A 21,876-nucleotide genomic window follows, 5' to 3' on the forward strand; every position below is an offset into this window, starting at 1 on the left:
AACATATTCATGGTTAAGTATCCACTTGATCTACACCGGTAACAGAAAATTTATATTATGATTTAAAACATTACATAAAAGTGATGTATATTTAATTCAAATTAACAACCTCAGGTAGTCGTTGAAGAGAATACTCTAGATTATAGACTTTCAATTCTATGCTTAGTAACCTAATCAAAAAAGGCACGTGTGAAATCTATGAATTTGCCCTTGCAATAATTGTATCATAGTAATTGTTGATTAGACGGAAAAGATCATATCTGTAAGGTATAAAATTTTTCAATTTCCATATAAAATTGGAAATAAATAACGGAAAACTGGAGTGTTATGAATTTTTAAGTAGGAGACCTAAACATTATACAATTTATACATAAGAAATTCACGTGATAATATTGTGTATTTTCTAATGAAATAAAGGGAATTATTAAAAATTGTGGACGTTTTATTTTTAATATTCTAAATTCAATCATAATTTATACCAGTGTAAGATTTATGGTCAGCAAATTTATCGATATAAAGCTGTCGATACAAAATTATCGATAATATCGATTAAATAAGGAACGTTCCTAGAAACGAGCAGATTTATAGTAAGTTGGCAGCCTTGCGTATCATTTTTTCTGCGTAATGTTGGTACAAAATGTAATTCTACTGGGCTCACGTATGTGTGCGTGAGCTCAAATTCAATGTACTAAGTGCCGCCTCTTCTTACGTAGTATATTACTTACTCTATGATGAACACTTTTTCACCTAAAAAATATGATACCGCCGGTAATATTTGATTGACACAGTGCGCATAGACAATGATTCGAATGACATTGTGGGTGAGAGTGAGGAACACTAAGAAAGTGAGCGAGACAAATATAGTCACCATTAAAATTTGGTCTCGTTTCATACATTTATTTTTTACTATGAAGTTGCGACAGACTGCAATGGACATTCAATTGTGTGCACTAGTATAAGGCGAAACGCTGTCCGAATAATAAAACATAATCTCTGAAGTAATTTGTATTTATATTTCTCCCTTCTGTTTTAATCATTATAATATTCTGATTATTACTAAACACACTTACATCGTTTTGACACTTAGCTAGACAAGGCAAAATGCACTACAATAACTACAAAAACGAATATAATAATATATACGAGCTATGCAAAGGTGTGAAAGCGCTTTCTGATATATTATCTATATTTTTTACCTGTGCGTTAGCAAGTAGCAACTGGCAACACTAACAACATCGTAAACCGTATCTACAGTTTTTAGGGCGGAGCGAGCCAAGACAAGCTTTAATATTTATAAGTAATTCTAAAGGCTTGGTGTGCTACAATTTCGCTTAGAAATGGCATTCCTAAATAGTAATATGCAAAGGATATGCCGCATGATTGATCTTTTTATGTAAAGTTATAAAAGAGTTCTAAATTGTCAATATTGACAAGCAGGTATGTATATAAACCTGCCAATGTAAAATGTTGGTGGTTTATTGACCCGTAAACGTCATAAGGTGGTTTTTCATTTGCCCGTATTAGACAAATCAATAGCATTGAAAGTTTTCGTAATATTGTAGAATATAATTTACACGTACCTTAGGTTTTAGCTTGCATCTTTAATTTTAGATCAAAATGTCGAAGCGTGCCGCAGAAGAAAGCGGCAATGGCAGCAGCCAACCCCCAATCAAAAAGGTCCACTTCGAGCCTCATCTCATCGGGCCCGTGTCCACTTTAGAAGAAATGGACATAAAAGTATTACAATTTCAAAACAAAAAGTTGGCTCAGGTACGTGTTTATTAGTATATTTGTACTGAATACTTTTGCAGCCATCGCATTTGCCGTTCATTGTATCACGTCATGATCAGCTGTTTATAGCTATTTATTGTTTTGTACCTATATAATTGATCAAAGCATACATATTTCCTATTTATTTTTAATTTAATTGGTCGTCTCTAATATTTATCTTTATTTACTTGTTAGTGGATGTTGTGTTCATGTTGCAAACATGTATATTGTTAAACTCATTGTAGCACAAGTTACAGCAAATTAGTCAACTTGTATTGGCTATATAATGAGATCAACATTAATTAATTTGTTTATATTATTAAGAATATACTCTACAAACTTATAAAACATATTTTTCTCTAATTATAATTTGTGATGGACAAATGTGCCTATAGTTACAGTAAAACAAAACATTGTAATCAGCTAAACATTTATTACTTTTCTATATAGAATATTATTTGCCAATATTGGCATAATATAACCTCATACAGGCAATAATTGAAGGTGTATGTTGGAATGGTACTATCACATTGTGGTTCCCTCTGACTTCTATTGATTTAATTCTTATATTTTCATCAATAGACATCTTTAGATGATCTTAAAGCTGTTGAGATCTGGTTTGGATGCTTAACCAACATAACTTGTTAGTTTATGGTCATGGTTTGCAATATTTTAACAAAACATGTTAAGTTCCAATTCATTCTACTTTTGAGACTGCTTTTTTTATACAAAAGTAACTTGTTTATTGTAAGCCGTAAGGTAAAACAGTTTTTAGTTTTTCTAATGATGATTCTTTTGTAATTGCATTGTTTTTAATAAGTAACACTTAAATATTACTGCAATTGGTTCTGAATTACTAATTCATGTATAATTAGGGTTTGTTTAGTTTCACTGCACCACTGTGTACTTCTCTAGGGTGAAAATTACCTTATACTTTAATCTAAGACATACCTATCTAAAAGTCAAGTATCCTCATCCATTTATTTGTTTGATATAATAAATTTCTTTGGAATATCTTTATAAGTATAGGTTGATGGTTAGGTTAGCTTCTTAGGCTGAATAAATGTTATTTTAAATTGAATGCAGTATTTAGTCTTTCACAAGTTTGTTTATTCTTTATGTTGTACTTGATTTCTACATGTTTGTTTTCTTTTAATGCAGGAGGTAAATCTATCTGATGGCTTTAACATAATATGAGTAGACAGCGCTTTTTAAGGTTATATGTATGGTATTACAAGGGTCACAACAGCCTCTATATTATATATATCCTAATAAATCCAGCATTATTCATCTAAAATTTAAAGAGCTCTATATTTTAACAGTAATAGGTATCAGCCTGACATTTTTTAATATTTAATATTAATTGGGAAATATCTAACCAAGAAATAAAGACATATGAAACCCTGAGAAAACATGTATGATTCTGATTCTTCCTGTATGAGTTTTGTTTTTAAATCTGAATCATATTTAATAATGGAGATACTTATTAACATGAAATTATAAATATACACTGAAAAAAAAACCCGACAGTTGTTATTATTTTGAAATATTGTTTCCAGAGAATAGAACAACGTCATAGATGTGAGGCAGAGTTGCGTGCACGTATCGAACAACTTGAAAAGAGACAAACACAGGATGATGCTGTGCTCTGTGTTGTCAATCGGTATTGGAACCTTTTGAATGAAGACATAAGGGTGTTACTGCAGCGGTTTGACGCAGAGACTGCGGATGAGTCGGAGAATAAGAGTAAATAAATTATTTTATATCATGTTTCATGAATTTATTACATGCATTTTATTTATAGCTTATATTTAATTAGTATTATTTATTTTATTGCTATTTTTATGCTGAGAAATTACATTTATTATTATGAGTTATTTTTAACAGAATGGTAAAATAGGAGTTATTATATATTTTTGTTTTAGATGAAAATGAAGCAACTACATCATTCCTCATGCAGTTGTCCACGTGGGACAAAGAAGAGTTGGATGCACAACTTGCAAACAGGGTACAAGTCAGCAAACGGGCTGTGGCGAAGGTGTTGCAAGCATTTGACAGATTACAACAAAGAAATGATAAAATATGGCGTGCTATAAAAGGAGAAGGGGAAGGTCAATATACAATTTTATACTGATTTAGTTTTAGTATTGTTTTGGTGTCTGACTAACTAATATAATATTATTGCTCCAGTGGGCTGTGGTGTTAACTGTGTGCCATCCTCCAAATAGATTCTGGGGTATGCCAACACTGGGGCATTTATAGGCTAATACAAAAAGACTATCAATTATTATTATGGTTTCGGATGGCCCAAGCTAGACAAAGAGCTACTAAGTATTATACATGACTTTTTAAATCTGGTAATAGAGTTTTTACATGGCATGTTGTTTTAGAGGGTGCGCCGGCGCCATCACTGGATGAAGTAGTGCGGGCCACTAACGAGGAGGTGACGGCCGAAAACTGCCGGCTGCAAGCGTTGTGCACGACACTGCACGAGAGCCATCACGCCATGACCTTACGAGTGGCGCGTCTGCAGGATGCTGTCAACAGTCGTGACACTGAGAATGCAGAGCTCAAGAACCAGATTGACGACTTGCAGTATGAGCTGATGAAAGTAAGACATAATGCCATCTAACTTTGTTCATATAATTAAATACTTGTGGAGTTTTTTCAGTACTATGATGTAAATAGAAGGTTTGGCATTCTTAATTGTTGCACAAGGATGATAAGTTGTAATGTGTGCAGGTGCGGTCGCGGAATGATAAGCTAGAGAATCACCTGGCAGAGGCGATAGAGAAGCTGAAGAGCTACCACCAGTCGGGAGGCGCGGTGGGGTCGATGGGCGCTGTGCCGGCGCCTGCGCACGGCGCGGCCAACGCCAAGCTGGAGGATGTCGCTGCCGAGCTGGAAGAACAGCGCGAGCTCGCCAACAACCGTCTTGCCGAGCTCGACCGCTTGCACCGGCAACACCGCGACACGCTCAAGGAGGTCGAGAAGCTCAAGATGGACGTCAGTATACACTACACATATATTACAAATCCTCACGAATACTAGCACGAACTTACCATCGCCTATCGCCGACTGGTGGGTTGGTCAGCAGCAGCAGTATTTCTAGTATCTATAGTTGTTGGTCGTCATTAAACACATTATTCATTTAATATTGTATACAATATTACGATTAAAAAAATGCCCAACATGGCCCCATCAGAATTTCTTGTCATTTTAAAGTTCTCTATAACAAAATAATTGTTAAAGATAATTTATTTATGAATACATTTGAATTATAGATCCGCCAGCTGCCTGAATCAGTAATAGTGGAGACAACAGAGTACAAATGTCTGCAAAGTCAGTTCTCAGTGCTGTACAACGAGTCGATGCAGATGAAGACGGCGCTGGACGAGACGCGGCTGCAGCTGCAGAACGCGAAGAACCTGCACATGCGACAGATCGAGATGATGGAGGTGACAGGCTTTTTTTTTAGCTCAAAGAAGGTGAACATTCAGCCAGCCACTAAATGATTTTGATGCATTCAGTATTCGATGCATAGTGGTTGACTTTGATGGGGCACTGGCACGCGGCAAAGTAACCACACTGCATGGGATGGTAAGTACAATGCAGTCTAAATATGACATTGACAGAATTTCATCTGTCGACAAAGCCAGAATTATGCCTGCTTGCTTTATTGAATATTCTTCTCCAGATGAGCCATTACAACTAGTTTGAATTATATGCTGTGCTTGTACGCCAGCAATCTTTGTAACTTTAGAGATACTTATAAAGTATTATCTCTGTCAAAAATTTGTAATATAGGGAGAAAAAGTAACAGGTAAATTGTTTTTTATTTTTTCAGAGTGAAGAACTGGCTAGGCAAAAAGCTCTCAGAGCGGAAATGATACAACTGGAAGATGTTTTAGGCCAACTCAGGAAGGAATACGAAATGTTACGCATCGAGTTTGAACAGAATCTCGCTGCGAACGAACAGACAGGCCCCATCAACAGGGAAATGAGACATCTGATCACGTCGCTGCAGAACCACAACCAGCAACTGAAAGGGGAAGTGCATAGATACAAGCGGAAATATAAAGATACTAGTCAGGAATTGAATAAGGTAAATATGTGGCATCTAGCATTTTGAATCTGAATATTGAGATGTTTAGATGTTTGTTAGCCATTGAATAAATTTGGAAAGGATTGGGTATACATTTAATGCTAGTCAGGCACTATCGTAGTATTTACGTCATAGATTTGGTGATTAACTGTTAATCCATAATATTTCGGTGCTCACCATCCGGAATTAACACAATTTTTTTTTACTTTAATGTTTGTACACAACAAATTTTTCGTATAATATTGTATGACAAGATCATTGTCTACACAGGTACGTAAGGAGTTGGAGGAAGTAAACGCTCGGACAGGCGGCGCTGCGACCAGCGACCAGACTGATGACAAACCTCTCACTGTGAAAAAAGAGGAACCCGATCCAGAGGTATGTCTGACTCATATAAATGCAAATAGTTGCAGAATTTTTATCTGACATAATAGAATATTTTAACTAAAACAATCACATAGATGGTACTTGTGATAAGTCAAAATAATTTATGAGAATAATTGTTACAATTATTGGTACTCTGTACAATTGATGTTGAAGACTTGCTCGACAGTTACAAAGTATTCTATATGTGTAGGGCGAGGAGGGTCTGTGCGGGGACGTGAAGCCAGCGCAGGCGAAGGAGCACGGCCGCGCCAAGATACAGGAGCAGGACCAGATCATCAAGGACCTCAAGCAGCAGCTCAAGTTAGTGCGACACTATTTAGCACTAAGCTTCACTTCTTCACAAAATTCTTCTTTACGTATATTTATTGGAAATATATTTTATCTGTCGTTGGAACTGGGTTAAACATTATTGATATTTTTTAATTCATGGGCAGATATTTGGATTTTATTTTACATCAATAGAAAGGCGGTGAACGAACAGAAAGAGCTGAAGCTACTCTTGGACATGTACAAGGGGGTGAGCAAGGAACAGCGCGACAAGGTGCAGCTGATGGCCGCTGAACGGAAGGCGAGGCAGGAACTCGAGGACCATCGCCAGAAGGCCAAGATGGCGCAGGTCAGCGTTAGTATGATTCTATATTTTAAGCATGTCAACCGCTAACATAGTCTGTATCGTTCATTTACTAACAGTAATGTTCTGGGTAATAAGCATTTTCATACAAACTTTGCAATAATTCATTGATTCTTAATTAGCTGCCATTTGCCATTATTCCCATTTATTATGTGAACCAGAAAATATATAATAACTCACCATTATTATTCCATTGCAAAGTGGGTTGTTATTAAAATAATAAATTTATTTAATGGTGGTAGGTCTCTCATACATGAGACTCCACCTGGGAAGGTATCACCGCAATGTTTATTTCTGTCGCCAAGCAGCAGTTGTAGTCACTGTTATGTTCCGGTTTGAGAAAAACATTGTAACCACTACTACTGGACATAATAAGACCTAACATCTCGTGTCACAGGATGACGAGCGCAGTGTAATATCAAACAATACTTTGTAACTCAAGGTGTTGGATGGTGTTTCTACTGTTTATGGGCGGTCGTATTACCATCAGGCGAACGGCAAGCTTGTCTCGTCATACAAAGCAATAAAAAATATATTGTCTCAGTATAAGTTACCATGAACCGAATAACTTTGCGTCCGGGTGTATACAGGAAAGCAAGCGCGAGCGGCGGCTGGCGGACGAGGACGCGCTGCGCAAGATTAAGCAGCTCGAGGAGCAGAAATACGAGCTGCAGAAACAGCTCTCCTGCGCCAGGCCCAATGCGGACCCGCTGCACGGATTCTCCAGGCCATTCGCTGGCTCGCCGGTTAGATCGCATTCATTTATATTACACGTTATTAGGATAGACGGACATATGATCGAGTGACGTTTAAAGATAATATGTAATGGAATGTCATATATGCTCTTAATTACTACCTACTATTTTTAGGACTTGTGTGCTAGTTAGAAAAACATACTGGCTAGTATAGTCCCTGGACATATTAGATTTGATGTAGTTCTAGTGAATACCACTACGCAATAAATTGGCATATAATTTATTATTTAGATTGCAATACAAAACTTTATTTTCAGGAAGAAGAAGCGCTGCTGAACGAGATGGAGGTCACGGGCCAGGCTTTCGAGGACATGCAGGAGCAGAACTCGCGGCTGATACAACAGCTGCGCGAGAAAGACGACGCTAACTTCAAGCTTATGTCGGAGCGGATTAAGGCGAACTCACTTCACAAACTGTTGCGCGAGGAGAAACAGCTGCTTCAGGAACAGGTCAGGATCATGAGCCTTCCAATGCTAAATAAACATTCATACCCCAACTATGGGGCATGGATTATTGAATTTTTTCGTCCATATTTATTTCAATATTCATCAAAATTTCTTTTTTAGCCATATGCACTTTTAGCCTATCTTTTACTACTACAATTGTAACGTCACAACTAGTAAATAATATTGTTATGTGCAGGTAGTGACACGCGACCAGCAGATTGAGTCGATGGGCGCGGTGGCGCGCCGGCTCGAGGAGAAAGAGCGACTGCTGCAGGCCACGCTCTCCGCCGTCGAGAAGGAGCTGCTCCTGCGCCAGCAGGCCATGGAGATGCACAAGCGCAAGGCCATCGAGTCCGCACAGTCCGCCGCTGATCTCAAGCTGCATCTCGGTAATTATGGCAAATTAGTTTAGTTTCGTCACATGTCTCACAAGAAGAGTGCCAATACCATGAACTGGCGGATCGCGCTGTAATATCAAGGGCCATGACCGAGACTTAAAAAAGATACAGGATATCGAGATTAAAGACAGACAGAGAAGATCAACATTGTTACTTGACTATGCTTTTGTTTATGTAGCAGTTGCATGTGAGATCGAAATTAAAGACTGCAGCGCAGACGAGGATTCGATTTCTCGCCCCTCTCTCTGTCTCGCTCACGCCGAGGTTAATATGGTCTGTAATTTCGTTGATTGGTGTCACACAAATAGTAGTTAGCTAAAGATTAAAAATTATATCAAGTGTCTATTGCTACAAATTCATGTGACCTCATCCTGGTAGGCACAATTTCTTTAGCTATTCCATTCAATATTTACATCTCGTATATTTTTTCTTTAAAATACTCAAGGTAAGAATTCTAGCTATATATTAAATAATTTGTTTACAGAAAAATACCACGCGCAAATGAAGGAAGCACAACAAGTGGTCGCGGAGAAGACCAGCGCGCTCGAGGCAGAGGCGTACAAAACTAAACGGCTTCACGTGAGTTAAAAACTTCATCCATTATTTACATTTGAGTTTTTGTATAAAACCACGCCTTCCGTGCCCCCAACCCGCAATTTGACTATTCCTTAGACCACAGGGTCTAAGGAATAGTCAAATGTTGGAGCTAGGAATTACTGTGGAGGAGTTGAATGCCCAAGTACCTATTATGTCTCTGTAGAAGCGCATTCACAAATATTTTTGTGCAACAAGTGTTGAAGGTGAGTTGAGATTGTTTAACTCTGGTGATTTCTTAGCTTGATAATGTGTTTGTGTAAAATACCCCAGTATAGGCTTTATTTTTATTATAAACATATGTATAACGAAAATTGACAGGAGGAATTGGCTATATTGCGGCGTAAGGCAGAGAGGATGAAGAAAATGGAGCAAGCCGGCAGCAGTATGGACGAAGTGTTGCTCGAGGAGATCAGGGAATACAAGGAGACGCTCACATGCCCGTCTTGCAAGGTACATCTAACTTCATTAATACCAGTCTATTTGGTGTGTTTTCATTGGGGTAGTATTGTAATGTATTTAAAACTGAATAACTTTAATTAAAATGAGGCAAAGTGTGTAATATTTTAACGTTCTGTATGTGATGCAGGTAAAACGCAAGGATGCGGTGCTGACGAAGTGTTTCCACGTGTTCTGCTGGGACTGCCTGCGCACGCGCTACGAGACGCGCCAGCGCAAGTGTCCCAAGTGTAACGCGGCCTTCGGCGCCAACGACTACCACCGCCTGTACCTCTCTACCTAGGCACCCCCACCGCATCGTGGGGACCCGGACCTCGCCTGCTGGGTCCCACCTTTAGATTGTAAAGTTACGCCGCACTTGGGTGCAGGTACATGGATAGAAAGAGGTTCTAAAAACCACGTGACAAATGGTACGCTCGCCCTGTGTTTTATCGATATCGATAGCGCGGGGCTGGATCTCGCGGTAGTGACGTGTCGTCGCACCCTCATACTGAGTTAGGCTTAAGATTTTACCCCCCTGCGATAGATCGGGCCACACGATACCGTGCTGTATACTGCAGGATCTCAAGATCTTCAGCACGCTTCACACCTATCTATTTTTGTCTCACCAATTATTATATTGTTATAAATATGGTACGATGATCCTTGGTCAGGCCACGCGTGTGGTTGTGACTCCGGTTTATTTTGCTACGACATATCACAATATATAGAAGTTATTGTATTAGTTATTGGTCCGTTACACCATGCAAGAGTCTAATTATATAGAGTACGGCTGGTTATAGAAAATCGCATCGATAAAAAGCCGACTTGTCAAATGTTTGTTTATTGTATATCGACTATGCGTTGAAGTATTGTTGGATCCACTGTGCAGTGTCAGTGAATTGGTATCAATATTCCACATAACCTATGACGTTTGCTTTAAAAAAGAATATTTGTCTAATACATAACTTTATATGATAATACAATTCAGATTTTATTGAATATATAACGAATTTAATGTAAACGCTGCGCTAGTGAATTTGAAGTGCGTGTAAAATGATTGTTGGTTGTCCGTAGCGAAACACGAATGTACAAACAAGATTGTTCGTGCGATGAGGCACGATGTTGTTGCAATGGTTTATTCAGAATCATTCGCAAATACTTTTTTCTCATTCCTAATTAGCTTAAAGTAATGACAGCAAATCATCCTTTGTCTAAATATGTAAGGTAAAGTTAAATGCATTTCGTAGACTTGTATATTGGTTCAGTTTTATATTGATGTTGTATAATAATTATATCATGAAATCGAACAAGTCGATGTCAATCTGTATTTTAGTTTAAGATTTATTTTGTATAGGAAATGAAACGAACTCGTCAGAGTGAATTAAATGAAGTTTTTCTGTCACGCAAATTTTGATAAACTTTGTAATCAGTATCTAACCTTAGTGTAGTGGGTGTAATAGTTTTGAATTCAGATTTTATAGCACTATTTATAAAAGTAAGCAGTAGGTTCGTTGTAGGTAGTTAAGAGAAATGGAGATTTTAGTAAATTATGACGTTGCGCAGGAGTGCATGCCCGTACATATTATACTGGTTATATTACATTTAATAGTAATACATATTATCTTACTAATATTATAAATGCATAAGATTGTGAAAATCTTTGGATGTTTCTATGTTTGTTGGAAGTAAACGCAGGATCAACTGAACGGATTTGTATGATATTTGGCACACGGGTAGACTATGTCTTGGATTAACACATAACTATTTCATCCCTGTAATTTGCTCCCTATTTGTTCAACTAGATGGCGCTTTGCGTTCTAAAGTGTTTTGGGCACTTTTCTAGTGGAGAAGGCTCTCACCCGGACGAAGCCGCGAGCAACCCCTAGTTATCCATAAAATAAGTATATATTTCATCATATCTCACTCCTTTAATACTTCCATATTTCCACGGGAGGGCATAAAGATCCTAGACAAATACCTATATTTACAAATCTTGTCTGTTTGTATATTACTATATTTTAGTGTTCTCATACAAGTAGCGTCGAATCGTGGCCTTAGGTTTATCTTGCTATGTTAATGTTTATGAACGAGTAAATGAACTCAAGTCAAACTTATTCGGAATTTGCGCGACAAAAAAGCATTGTAGGTGAAATTAAATATCATTGTATTCGTTCAGTAGTAACCACGCAGCCCACTGACTGATGTACTATTTATATATTTTAGGTTAATTTTTTTCACTGGGCTTACAACTTGTTGGCATGAATGAAAGAGTATACGTAAGTGAATGCTCCGGGAAGCGTATAGCAGAACTGTAGTTTGATAGCAATAAAATAATGCCTATATCAGTAACTGTTATGCCGCTGTAATTGTTGCTAGATTTGAAGATTTATTGTATTTATCATATTAACAATCTATCTTTCATTTAGTTGGTGTGATCACATCGGTTAGGTGAAATGTGTCTGCTGTAAAATATCGGGGATCAATTTATTTGACAGTATTGAGTTATTTATAAAGTGAATGAAAATATTTCTACTAGGAGCTTTGTTAAGTTTTCATGTTATCGATAAGGTACCTTTCGTTGTTAGGCGTAGGGATTATCAACTTGACTATGTAACTACTAGTTGGACGTGAAAGTTCTTCGAATTTCAACCTAACGTGTATAGAAACTGAATTAAAATAAAATTCAATTGGTAATAATAGCTGTTGTAAAATATTTTTGTCCCTCGCATCGTATGTTCCTTAGGTATTTGGGGCATCTTTACGTGATATCAAATGTTTAAATGCCGATATGTGCAATAACAAATTCTGATATTATAATATTCGGAGAACTCCTATACAATTTGGTAATAAAGTCAAACTATGTAAAATATAAATTTTGAAACGTATAAATCTAAAATGTAATATTTTAATGAAGTATGTCAAATAAATGTCTCAAATTAAAACTGATTCTCATTGAAATTTTAAGAGCGGGTGTTATTATTAAAGTTACGATATTTCGCTTACGTACGATTGAAACGATTTCGATCGTTCTCTGATCGATCGCCAAAATGGACCAATCAGAATAGAGTTTGTCCGACATGCTGGCAGATGACATGATTTTAATTGGTTTATTCTCGGGATCAATCCAAAAACAGCGGATTGAGATGTTTATCGATTTTGGAGTTTAAAAATGAAACAAATGTTTTCCATGATTTTCATTATATTTTTCTATGTACATACTCCTATGTATTTACATAACGTGATTTTACAATTGAAAGATACCAAGTACATGCTTAATGGTTATAATAAATTCACTGACGTGGGATGTGAGATGTTAAAACATTTCGGTTTCCAGTATAACGTTACAAAACTAACGGTTAGCACCTGAAGCAAGCGATGCGTATGGACGAAGCAATCTGGTTTGTACTATTTACATTTAAACTTTACAATATCGATGCTCTAGCCACGTCACCTCATTGTTCTGTAGCGCCAACGTATTCTAACCAACACTTACAATAAACGTAAATATAATTTCAGTCTCATTCTTTAAATATTCCTTTTCACTTGCAATTTCATGAACGTAAACATACAGGCGGAAATTTAATATATCTATACTCATTCTGTTTAGATTTGATTGTCATTTAAATACAGAAAATAGTTATTTCAACACACGGAATAGAAAACTGATGTACTAAAAAATACATTCGAACGAACTGTACAGGTTAATCATAATCAAATTTGATCAAACATTTGTATATTGGAATAATACTCCGAATTGACTAGATCACAAAAATAAATATCCCTGATTGCGTGCCTTACAATGTGTTAATGAAAGCGTGTCATGGTTAATAGATGACAGACCTCTGTGATCCCCAGGTCAGCGTCATGGTAATTACAATAGCTAGCACTAATGGCACTTAAAATACTTCAACATGCCGCGATGACACCCTTAAGACAGTTCACGTCGTAATAATTGCGTTAAAATTAAATATAGGATGCTTTCTTTATCAATATTTGGCAACACAGTGCGTCATCGTAGTACTTCTCCACGTGAACTGTCAAAAGCGTACGTACCCTCGGCCCTACCCTAGCAAGTCAAAGGAACATAACGACATTTTCATATCATCGATAAATTCTTACTCGACGGGCTCGTGACAACACTACAATATCATGAAAAAGAGTTTCATGTTCGTAAAGTATTTAATGTAATAAACATTATCGATAGAGAACTCGATAAAATGGAGACATTCTGGATCCAGCGCCGAAAACTCACGCACACATAAATATGCTGAAATTTATAGTTGAAAACATGTTTAAATGCATTTAGGAATGATGAATATTTTCTAAAAGTAATGAAGGAAGTTATATAAAAATAATATGTAAGATTAGACAGGATTCAAATGGTATATAAGTAACATTTGAAAGTTTAATTATGCGCGAGATCCATCGAATTCAATTACTCATACTTATTACCGACAAAACATTTCCAACCACGTGACATTACCTACGAACAACGTGACACATTCATCTAACATTTTCTACCTACGAAACGGCTCGTCCACACAATTCCATATCAACAAACATTTCTTACTATAACGAAGTGCTACTAGAATTCGGATCGGACGAGTGACAATACGACGGATTCACACTTATTAGTTTGCGTATTTAACAACTATCCCATGAACTGCACAAATGGAAAATCCTAACGGGCGTTTTGCACTGATGAATGTCACTTTTGTCACATATTTTGGCTTCCATCGACTGCGTGGGGACGGGAGTCGATGGCACTTCACGGCTGCTGTATAATGATGGGTGGAACTCGAACCGGCGTTGAGTCTCATGTCGAGGTGCAGCGAGCGGACACTACGCGGCCGACTGCACGGGACTGCGAGCCGCGCCCACACACTCCTGGAATTAAATAAAAACTTTATATTGATAAGAAAAGGATAGACTACAATTTTGAAATTGGAGAAAAGTTAAAAAGGAATTAACAAAAGTTAAACTACTTAATGGAATGTGTAGGTACCTGCTCGATAAATTCTATGTTGTCCTGTTCATCGCACTGTGGCGGCCGCTTTTTGAGCGTCTGAAAAGATTTCGCCGGTGTGATTATGAGACTGAAAGGGAAACAACACCTCATGAATTTATTAAACAATCAGCAAAAAAAATATTTAAATTATAAATGACGCTGCAATGTACCTGGCCTAAATAATATACAGCTGTTCATAATTCTAGCGATACGTATATATTGTGATTTAAAAAAATGATATGTACAAACAATTATGTATTTACAACGTGCTCCAACGTCGCGAGTCAACGCAAAAGCTTTCGTTGTGAAGTCATTATGTTCTCTCTATGTGTATTGAAATAAAAAAGGTAATTGCATTTTACTATTATGATTCGGTGCATTTTCAACGGGTAGATAGTTTAAAAAGTGACAACAAGGGAAAATAGATCTAATAGTTTTGTAAAAGACAAAAATAATCCAAGTGTAAGTTATTTTTGTGCTGTTAAGATACTAAAATAAATGTAGACCAATCTGTTAATTTTTTAAGAAAAAAACAATTCACGAATAAAATAAACACAATTCAATGTGGCTACCATTTAACATTACATCCTGAAATCAACAAAACTCCTGATCAGTGTTTCGGGATCGATCACGAGAATAAGCCAATCAGAACAAGTCTTACCTAAGCATGACAAAAGAACTGTATTCCGATTGGTCAATTTTCGCTATCGATTCAAAGATTTTTAAAATTAGCCGAAAATACGGTGTATTGTAACAATCGACATTTTACTGAGAGAACATGAGGACCGGTGCATCTAAAAAGCGTAATGTAAAGCTTTCCAATGCATATTGACCTTGTCGTTTTATTCTTGACTCGAGATCGCCAAGCAGGGCCTGAATGGTGTAAATACCTGTTTCATACGAGTATCTGACGAGTTAAACTGAACTAACTAAGCTATTGATGATGTGTCACTCGGTTACTCTCATGCATTGACAATAGATTTTTATTTCATTTGGTACAAGGTTTTATCAATATTTTAAGGGTTCAAATAATTTTATATCTTTGTTAATGTTCATTTTTATGGGTGTATCCAGTTGGGGTATATGACAAGAGGGATCCCTTCCAGGTATGGAGTGTAGAGGCAAGAAGCACCATCTTATATGGGAACAAGTTGAATAAGTGTCCAATTCAAGAACCCACAACAATAAGGTACCGTAGCAAGAGGGTATGACATGAATTTGGCAGTTGTAAATGGAGTGAAGTGACCTTAGTTATTTTTTATATTTAGTGACATGTAGTTAATATACAGAGGTTAAAATAACTGCAGTATATAATACCACAACTATGAGAATGCGAAAGCCTTTTTTTGTTTTATCCATTATTAATTGTAATAACTTGTGGCCTACATTTAAAAATGACCCACTTGCTACGGGTGGCGGCACTATAATTTGTCGCTATTCGAGTTTCATACACAAGTTCTTGCCTCTATTCTCTTATTTCTGGATTTTGTGTGAATCATATTGACTCAAACAATTTTTTTTTGACAGTAAATTCCCTTTAAATTTTTTTTGACAGTAAATTTCCTTTCAACTAGAACTAACTAATGCTAGACAATATAAAGTATATACTCACTTCGACACTCTGCCTGTAGTGGTCCATCAAGTTCTTACTCGCGTCGAGTTCGGCGAGTTTTTTCAACACCACGTCTGCGGCGTTCTTTTCCGTGCTGTCTATCCTGTCTCTGCAATTAGCACAAACGTATGGGACACGCTACTAACTACTGCGCAGTGGCGGCTTCGGATGAGAGAACGGTCCCACTGGGATTAGGGTTGGTGTAGTTACTGTGTTTCGCTGTCTCGGAAGTATTGTGTAACGTAATGTTTAGTATAGACGCACAGGTGTCGTCATGAACGCAGGAAAGAAGTCGATGTGTCTATTTCCTATACGGTAAATTAAATACCAACATCAATTAAAAAATATATCTATCTTTGACCGAATATGCTAATTTCGCCGAAAATCATAGATGTATAAAAAGTGCGAATAAATTTGTATTTTTTTTTTTATTACTTTCTTAGCTGACTAATTGTTATGAATGTGTAGTTATGAATGTGCGTTTCATACAATTTAATCTTAAATCACAAAAGAAGCTGTACTTCTTATAAAGAAGAACCGCCACTGCTACTAGGCTACCAAAGGTCACAACAGACGTTAACTACAGCCACAGGTCGATAACATAACTCATAATAGCGGGTACAACACTACTCATCGACATATCGACTCTACATATCCACAGTAGCTCCTTACAGCCACGATATATACACATATATAGGGTGTAAACACCAACACGTGACATCAGCAGGTCTACGCAAGAGCTGAAGCGTCAATATCCTGTTAGCTTACACGATTCCGTTCAACAGCGATGTCGATACCCATGTACCTGCGGAGCGCAAACAATCGTCTTACAATTGTATGTGTGTATGTGTGTGCGTGTGTGTGTGTGCGTGCGGGTGCGCACCTGAGCGCGTGCGCGAGGCGCGCGGCGTCGGGGTCGTCGTGGCGCTGCGCGGCGGCGGCGGCGGCGGCGAGGCGCAGCGCCAGCAGCAGCTCGCTGAGGCGCGCGTCGAGCGCCAGCGCGCGCTGCAGCAGCCAGCCGCGCTCCACGTCCTCCGCCTCCGAGCGCTGCCGCAGCGCGATGGCGGCCGACAGGTTGCGCAGCGACTCGCGCTCCGACGCAGACGCCGACTCGCCCTCTGTGGGATTGAGACGAGTTTATTCAACATACACCCAAATGCACGGCGTAGATATTTCCTATTATTATGCATGGTAAAAAAAAAAACAAGACTATTTCAAAATTAAAAAATTGGAAAATAACTTAAATTCATTGAAAGACATATTTTCGCCAACATACAAACCTTTATCGATATCTCCCGCAAAGTCTCGCTCGGGCGAGAGTTCGTCGCCGCTCCACGCGCCCGCACCCTCAGCACCAGACCACCATTCTTCCGCGTATTCTATAAAATTCAATTTATAACAATTAAAACACTGCGATTGCAATTGTCATGTGATAAATAATAAATACTTATGTCATTATTTTTTCTAGGAATAGGTACTACAAGTCTATAAGTATAATAGTACTATCGAATATGGTATGTATGGTACTGGTATCACCAAGTACATACCGGGATCGGTGACGAGACACGGCTCCGTCTCCGAGTCGAGCAGGTCAGCGGAGTTGTCGTTGTCGTCGGACATACGCGAGCGGTCGTCGGGCGGCGCGGCGCGTGCGCAGGCACCGGAGGGGGCAGCGCGTCCCTCCTCCTCCGGCGTCGCGGCCTCGCCACTGTCGCTGCGGCTGCTGGCGAGTGGGATATGTTATATGTGAAGTTTGAACAGTGCGTAAGTTATTAGTGCGTAGTGAAGTGTGTGGGTGTGTAGCTGCGTACCTGTAGACGTCGTTGTGGTAGACGGTGGGGTGCAGCGCGTCGGGCGGCAGCGCGTAGGCGGCGGCGACGGCGGCGGTGAGGCGGCGCAGACGGCGCGCGAGCGCGTCGAGTGCGCGCGCGGCGCCCGCCGAGCCCGCGCCGCCGCGCGCGCGCGCCGCCCAGCCCAGCGCCTCCTGCCGCCGCTGCTCGCACATGCGCACCAGCTGCCGGCACTCCGCGCGCCTGTATTTATATATGCACTTTATTACTTTATTTTATATACGCTTAATATGGCGATAGGCTCGCCCCTTATCACATGATGGGACGGAACATACTTGGCGAAAAGTGGGTGCCCTAGTTGCGTCTCTGCATACCCCTTCGGGGATAAATGCGTGATGTTATGTATGTATGTATGTACTTTATTATATGTATGCACGATAGCTGTAATAACCACAAATTCAGTCAACATTATATTTGGATTTTCATTTTCAGATGTAGTGGAGTTACTTTATAAAACAAACATTAACTCAAAGTTCATTGACCTAATGTTTTTTACCCACTAACATACAGACTATAGACGTTTTAAAATTTCAATTATAATATTTACTACATTCAAATATTATTTTTGTTGGACTTCTGTCTGTAGGGTGAAGTGAACCTGCCTCCCATTATAAAAGTGAGTAAGTAGAGCTCAGCATACCTCTTGTCGAGGTCTGCATTGAGCCGCGTGAGTTCGGCCTCCGCGTCGCGCAGGGAGTCGCTGAGCGCGCCGGTCTCGGCGGCGAGGAAGTCCTGCATCTCGGCGGCCTCGCGCTCCGCCTCGGCGAGCCGCGCCTCCGCCAGCCGCGCCGCCGCGCGCGCTCCGTGCGCCTCCTGCACGCACCGACACACATTACACACACACATAGCCTCACGCCTCCGTCACTATAGGCACAAACTATACACGATTTTATCACTGCTTTCGGTACCATAGTCCACTACGCTGGCCTAGTGCGGATTGATATACTTTACGCACCCTCGTAAATTCCTATAGAAAATTTCTCAGGTATGCAGTTTTCCTCACGATGTTTTCCTTCACCGTTAAAGCAAGCGATAATTCACAAAGAATACACACATAATTTTTTAGAATAGTCAGAGGTGTGTGCCCTTGGGATTTGAACCTGCGTACATTTGTCTCGGCAGTGCGTTCCACAACCAACTAGGCTATCGCCGCCAACATTGTTTGGGTATAGATAATAAAGGAGTGCATAATGTTAGGGTGTTACTGACAGCGTGCAGCGTGTTGCAGGTGTCGCGCAAGGAGTCGATCTCGGCGCGCTGGCGGGCGGCGAGGTCGCCGGCCGCGCGCAGCTGCTCCTCCAGCGCGCGCAGGCACGCGTCCGCGCCGCCGCCCGCGCCGCCTGGGGACCGGGCGACGCCTTACATATACTACCTCTCTAATACTGGCAGCTAGTTCAGACTTCAGTTGAACGTTGCATGTACTTAATGTAAACTTTTTGGAATTCACGTAAATGAGGAAAATCACAAAATATTTTGTTCTGTTAATGAAATAAGAACCGATTCCAAAATTGATTATTTGTAGGAATCGTCATTAAACTCATTTCTGTATGCGACCTTTTTTTTAGTTGCTATAAAATTGAACTTGTTAAAGATAAGTCAAAAACGAAACGTATAGCATGAAAAAAAGGAAAAACAAACAAGCTCGCAAAGAGAAATAAGTTTTTGGACGATGCCCACAAATTAACAATTTTGGAATAGGTCATTATTTTATTAAGAGAGCGATTTAAACTTCCATAAATGACATTTAGTTAATAAGTTAAACATCTACATTTTATTGGTCTATATTTATGTCAAAAAGTAATTCTTCTTATATAATATCAAATAGCTCAAATGTAAACAGTAAAGTTCTAAGTTGGGCTTAATGGCAATATGAAAAAAATTACAAAAATTTAAGTTGTTTATATTTATGTGAAATTTTTTACGACTAAGTAATCGACAACAATTCGTGTTTATGGTTTAGAATTGATCGTGGAGTGTTTTCAAAGAATTTGTTACACTACTTTTATTCGTATCAAATGATACTTAACTTTCAACTATTAAATTGTTTATTAATATTTTGTGTTGGATATAAAAATAGAGCAAGTCGAATGTACTAATTGTTTCCATGTCGCGATACATCACCCCGGGCGGGCACTTTCTATTTGTCAACATTCAAACCCATTGTAAGTAAAAAAGTAGAAAGTGATTTCCAATAACCGCTCCGCCCACGGTTTTTTTTATCTCGTCAACGAAAGTGTTGGCGATGTGAAATGATTACTACGCACAAGACTTCAATCACTAAAAGCGGATGATACATTTCTAAGGAATTGAAACAGATTACTTATAAATCATAGTTTACAATCAGTTCCATTCATTTTGGTTTATCGAAAAGAATCTTTTATTCACGGCGATTTTTCAATTGCTTTGGACCCGAACCGGATCGTCCTAGCGAATAATATAGTCAGTGAGATGTTAAACGCGGATTATGTGTGTGGACTACATTTAAGAGTAAGTATATCGTGTCTACTCTTCAACCAACTGTGAAGTTGCGTTGTTGCTGTCAAAAAACTGACTAAATAACATAAACAAGCGAATGTAGTTACCGGCGCCGGCGCCGGCGAGGTCGAGCAGCCGGCGCGAGTTGCGCTCGAGCTCGGCGAGCGCGGCCAGGCGCGCGGCGCGCTCCGCCTGCAGCTGCGTGTCCGCCAGCGCGCGCCGCGCACGCTCCTGCGCCGCCTCCGCCTGCGCCGCGCCCAGCGCCGCCGCCAGCCGCGCCGCCTCCGCGTCCCGCGCGCTCGCCTGCACGCCGCGGTGGCACCGGCTCACCTCCACGCGGCTGCACACAGCAATAACGATACGTTCTAATACTCGACTATACTCAACAACCACCGTCATACCAAAACACCGTCCGCACCTGTCGATGTTGGGCACGACGCCGGCGAACGCTGCCTCGATGTCCGTCCCGACGAGCACCGTCTGCGAAGTCTTTTCGGCATATATCCGTACTCTTGTTTTGATGGTGGACCGTGAGGACGAAGATCGCGACACGGTGGGTCTCCTCGAAGAGGGCGGTGTGCCCTCGTGTTTTGGAGAACCTTCGGGATCAGCATCACGTCGCCGCCGCGGTAGTGTTCCGTACTTGTCGGCGGCGACTCGTGCGGCGCCGGCGTCGGTGGTCGCTGTTAATCGCGGTCCGTTTGCCGGCCACCTCTTCTCCTCGCTCGGCGAGCTGGGAGTGCGGCAACGGGCTGTAGACGTCTTCGTCGGTTTAGCGCGCAACGCTGGACTTTCACGAATGATGTTCGGCAGGTCGGCGGTCGGTCTAATTCGTGGCTTCGGTGTCAGTGGACGTGGTTTCTCGGGGGGTGTGGGTTTCTCTCGGCTGCGAGCTCGTTCGCGTGTGGCTAAGTTGGGCCCGCGCGGTGCAGTGACCGGTCGAGGCGTAGAGGAACCGACAGGTGAGCAGCGCTTGGGCTCCGCGACGTTAACGTTAACGCGGCGTCTGGGCCGTGGCGGCGCACCGGCCAAGGAAGAACTCTCAGAGCCGCAACCCGAGCCGCACGATACCACACTGGACGCGCATGACCTAGATCCACCACCACTACTGAGCGCTCGTCCGCACCCTCTACTCCGCTATCGCTGCCGGCGGCGCCGAGTACCAGCTCGTCTCCTGCCGGCAGACTGTCCATGTCTCCGAATGACCGGGCGTCGTCGTACATTTCGCAGGGCTCCTGCTCTATAAACTGTTCTTTGCATATGGCAACAGGAGGATGTTCTTCCTCCGGCGCGTCAGGAACGACTCCGCTTTCGTCATTTTGGCTGGTACCTTGGTCCTTGGTTTCAGGATCATCTTTGTGTACGACGGTACAGTCACTGCTTGTCAGAGCATCGCTTTCAACC

At 40.2% G+C, this 21,876-nt stretch overlaps 2 protein-coding genes across 3 annotated transcripts; one reads left to right on the forward strand and one right to left on the reverse strand.

Moving 5' to 3' along the window:
- The first annotated feature begins 1,210 nt into the window (after positions 1-1,210).
- Positions 1,211-12,491, forward strand: LOC115442336 (E3 ubiquitin-protein ligase Bre1). 2 transcript variants are annotated; one of them, XM_030167342.2, is made up of 17 exons: positions 1,211-1,437; positions 1,612-1,770; positions 3,330-3,516; positions 3,696-3,881; positions 4,161-4,381; positions 4,513-4,776; positions 5,055-5,228; positions 5,618-5,875; positions 6,146-6,253; positions 6,453-6,562; positions 6,725-6,884; positions 7,484-7,639; positions 7,906-8,097; positions 8,291-8,483; positions 8,977-9,071; positions 9,408-9,539; positions 9,676-12,491. In XM_030167342.2, exons 2-17 carry the CDS (start codon positions 1,618-1,620, stop codon positions 9,826-9,828), a joined length of 2,742 nt encoding a protein of 913 aa, XP_030023202.1. In that variant the 5' UTR covers positions 1,211-1,437; positions 1,612-1,617; the 3' UTR covers positions 9,829-12,491. The 2 variants fall into 2 exon arrangements, with proteins under 2 accessions (XP_030023202.1, XP_030023203.1); XM_030167343.2 differs by having other exon boundaries at positions 6,725-6,878; positions 9,676-10,051.
- Positions 12,492-13,063: 572 nt separating this feature from the next.
- Positions 13,064-21,864, reverse strand: LOC115442327. Its single transcript, XM_037446811.1, is given in 12 exon segments — positions 13,064-14,414; positions 14,533-14,592; positions 16,148-16,256; positions 17,031-17,265; positions 17,428-17,526; positions 17,695-17,870; positions 17,959-18,180; positions 18,638-18,810; positions 19,207-19,337; positions 20,580-20,812; positions 20,891-21,602; positions 21,605-21,864. Coding segments are annotated over 12 exon segments (2,286 nt in total). The 5' UTR covers positions 21,696-21,864; the 3' UTR covers positions 13,064-14,369.
- Between the last annotated feature and the right edge of the window lie 12 nt (positions 21,865-21,876).

Source organism: Manduca sexta, unplaced genomic scaffold (genome assembly GCF_014839805.1).
Source record: "Manduca sexta isolate Smith_Timp_Sample1 unplaced genomic scaffold, JHU_Msex_v1.0 HiC_scaffold_368, whole genome shotgun sequence".
Classification (NCBI taxonomy): Eukaryota; Metazoa; Arthropoda; class Insecta; order Lepidoptera; family Sphingidae; genus Manduca; species Manduca sexta.

Bases quoted from the DNA above. Each gene is read 5' to 3' on its own strand.
- LOC115442336 (XM_030167342.2), top strand. From the start codon at position 1,618: ATGTCGAAGCGTGCCGCAGAAGAAAGCGGCAATGGCAGCAGCCAACCC. The intron at 5,876-6,145 runs GTAAATATGTGG...TTGTCTACACAG, and splicing joins CTAGTCAGGAATTGAATAAG to GTACGTAAGGAGTTGGAGGA. The intron at 6,254-6,452 runs GTATGTCTGACT...CTATATGTGTAG, and splicing joins AAGAGGAACCCGATCCAGAG to GGCGAGGAGGGTCTGTGCGG.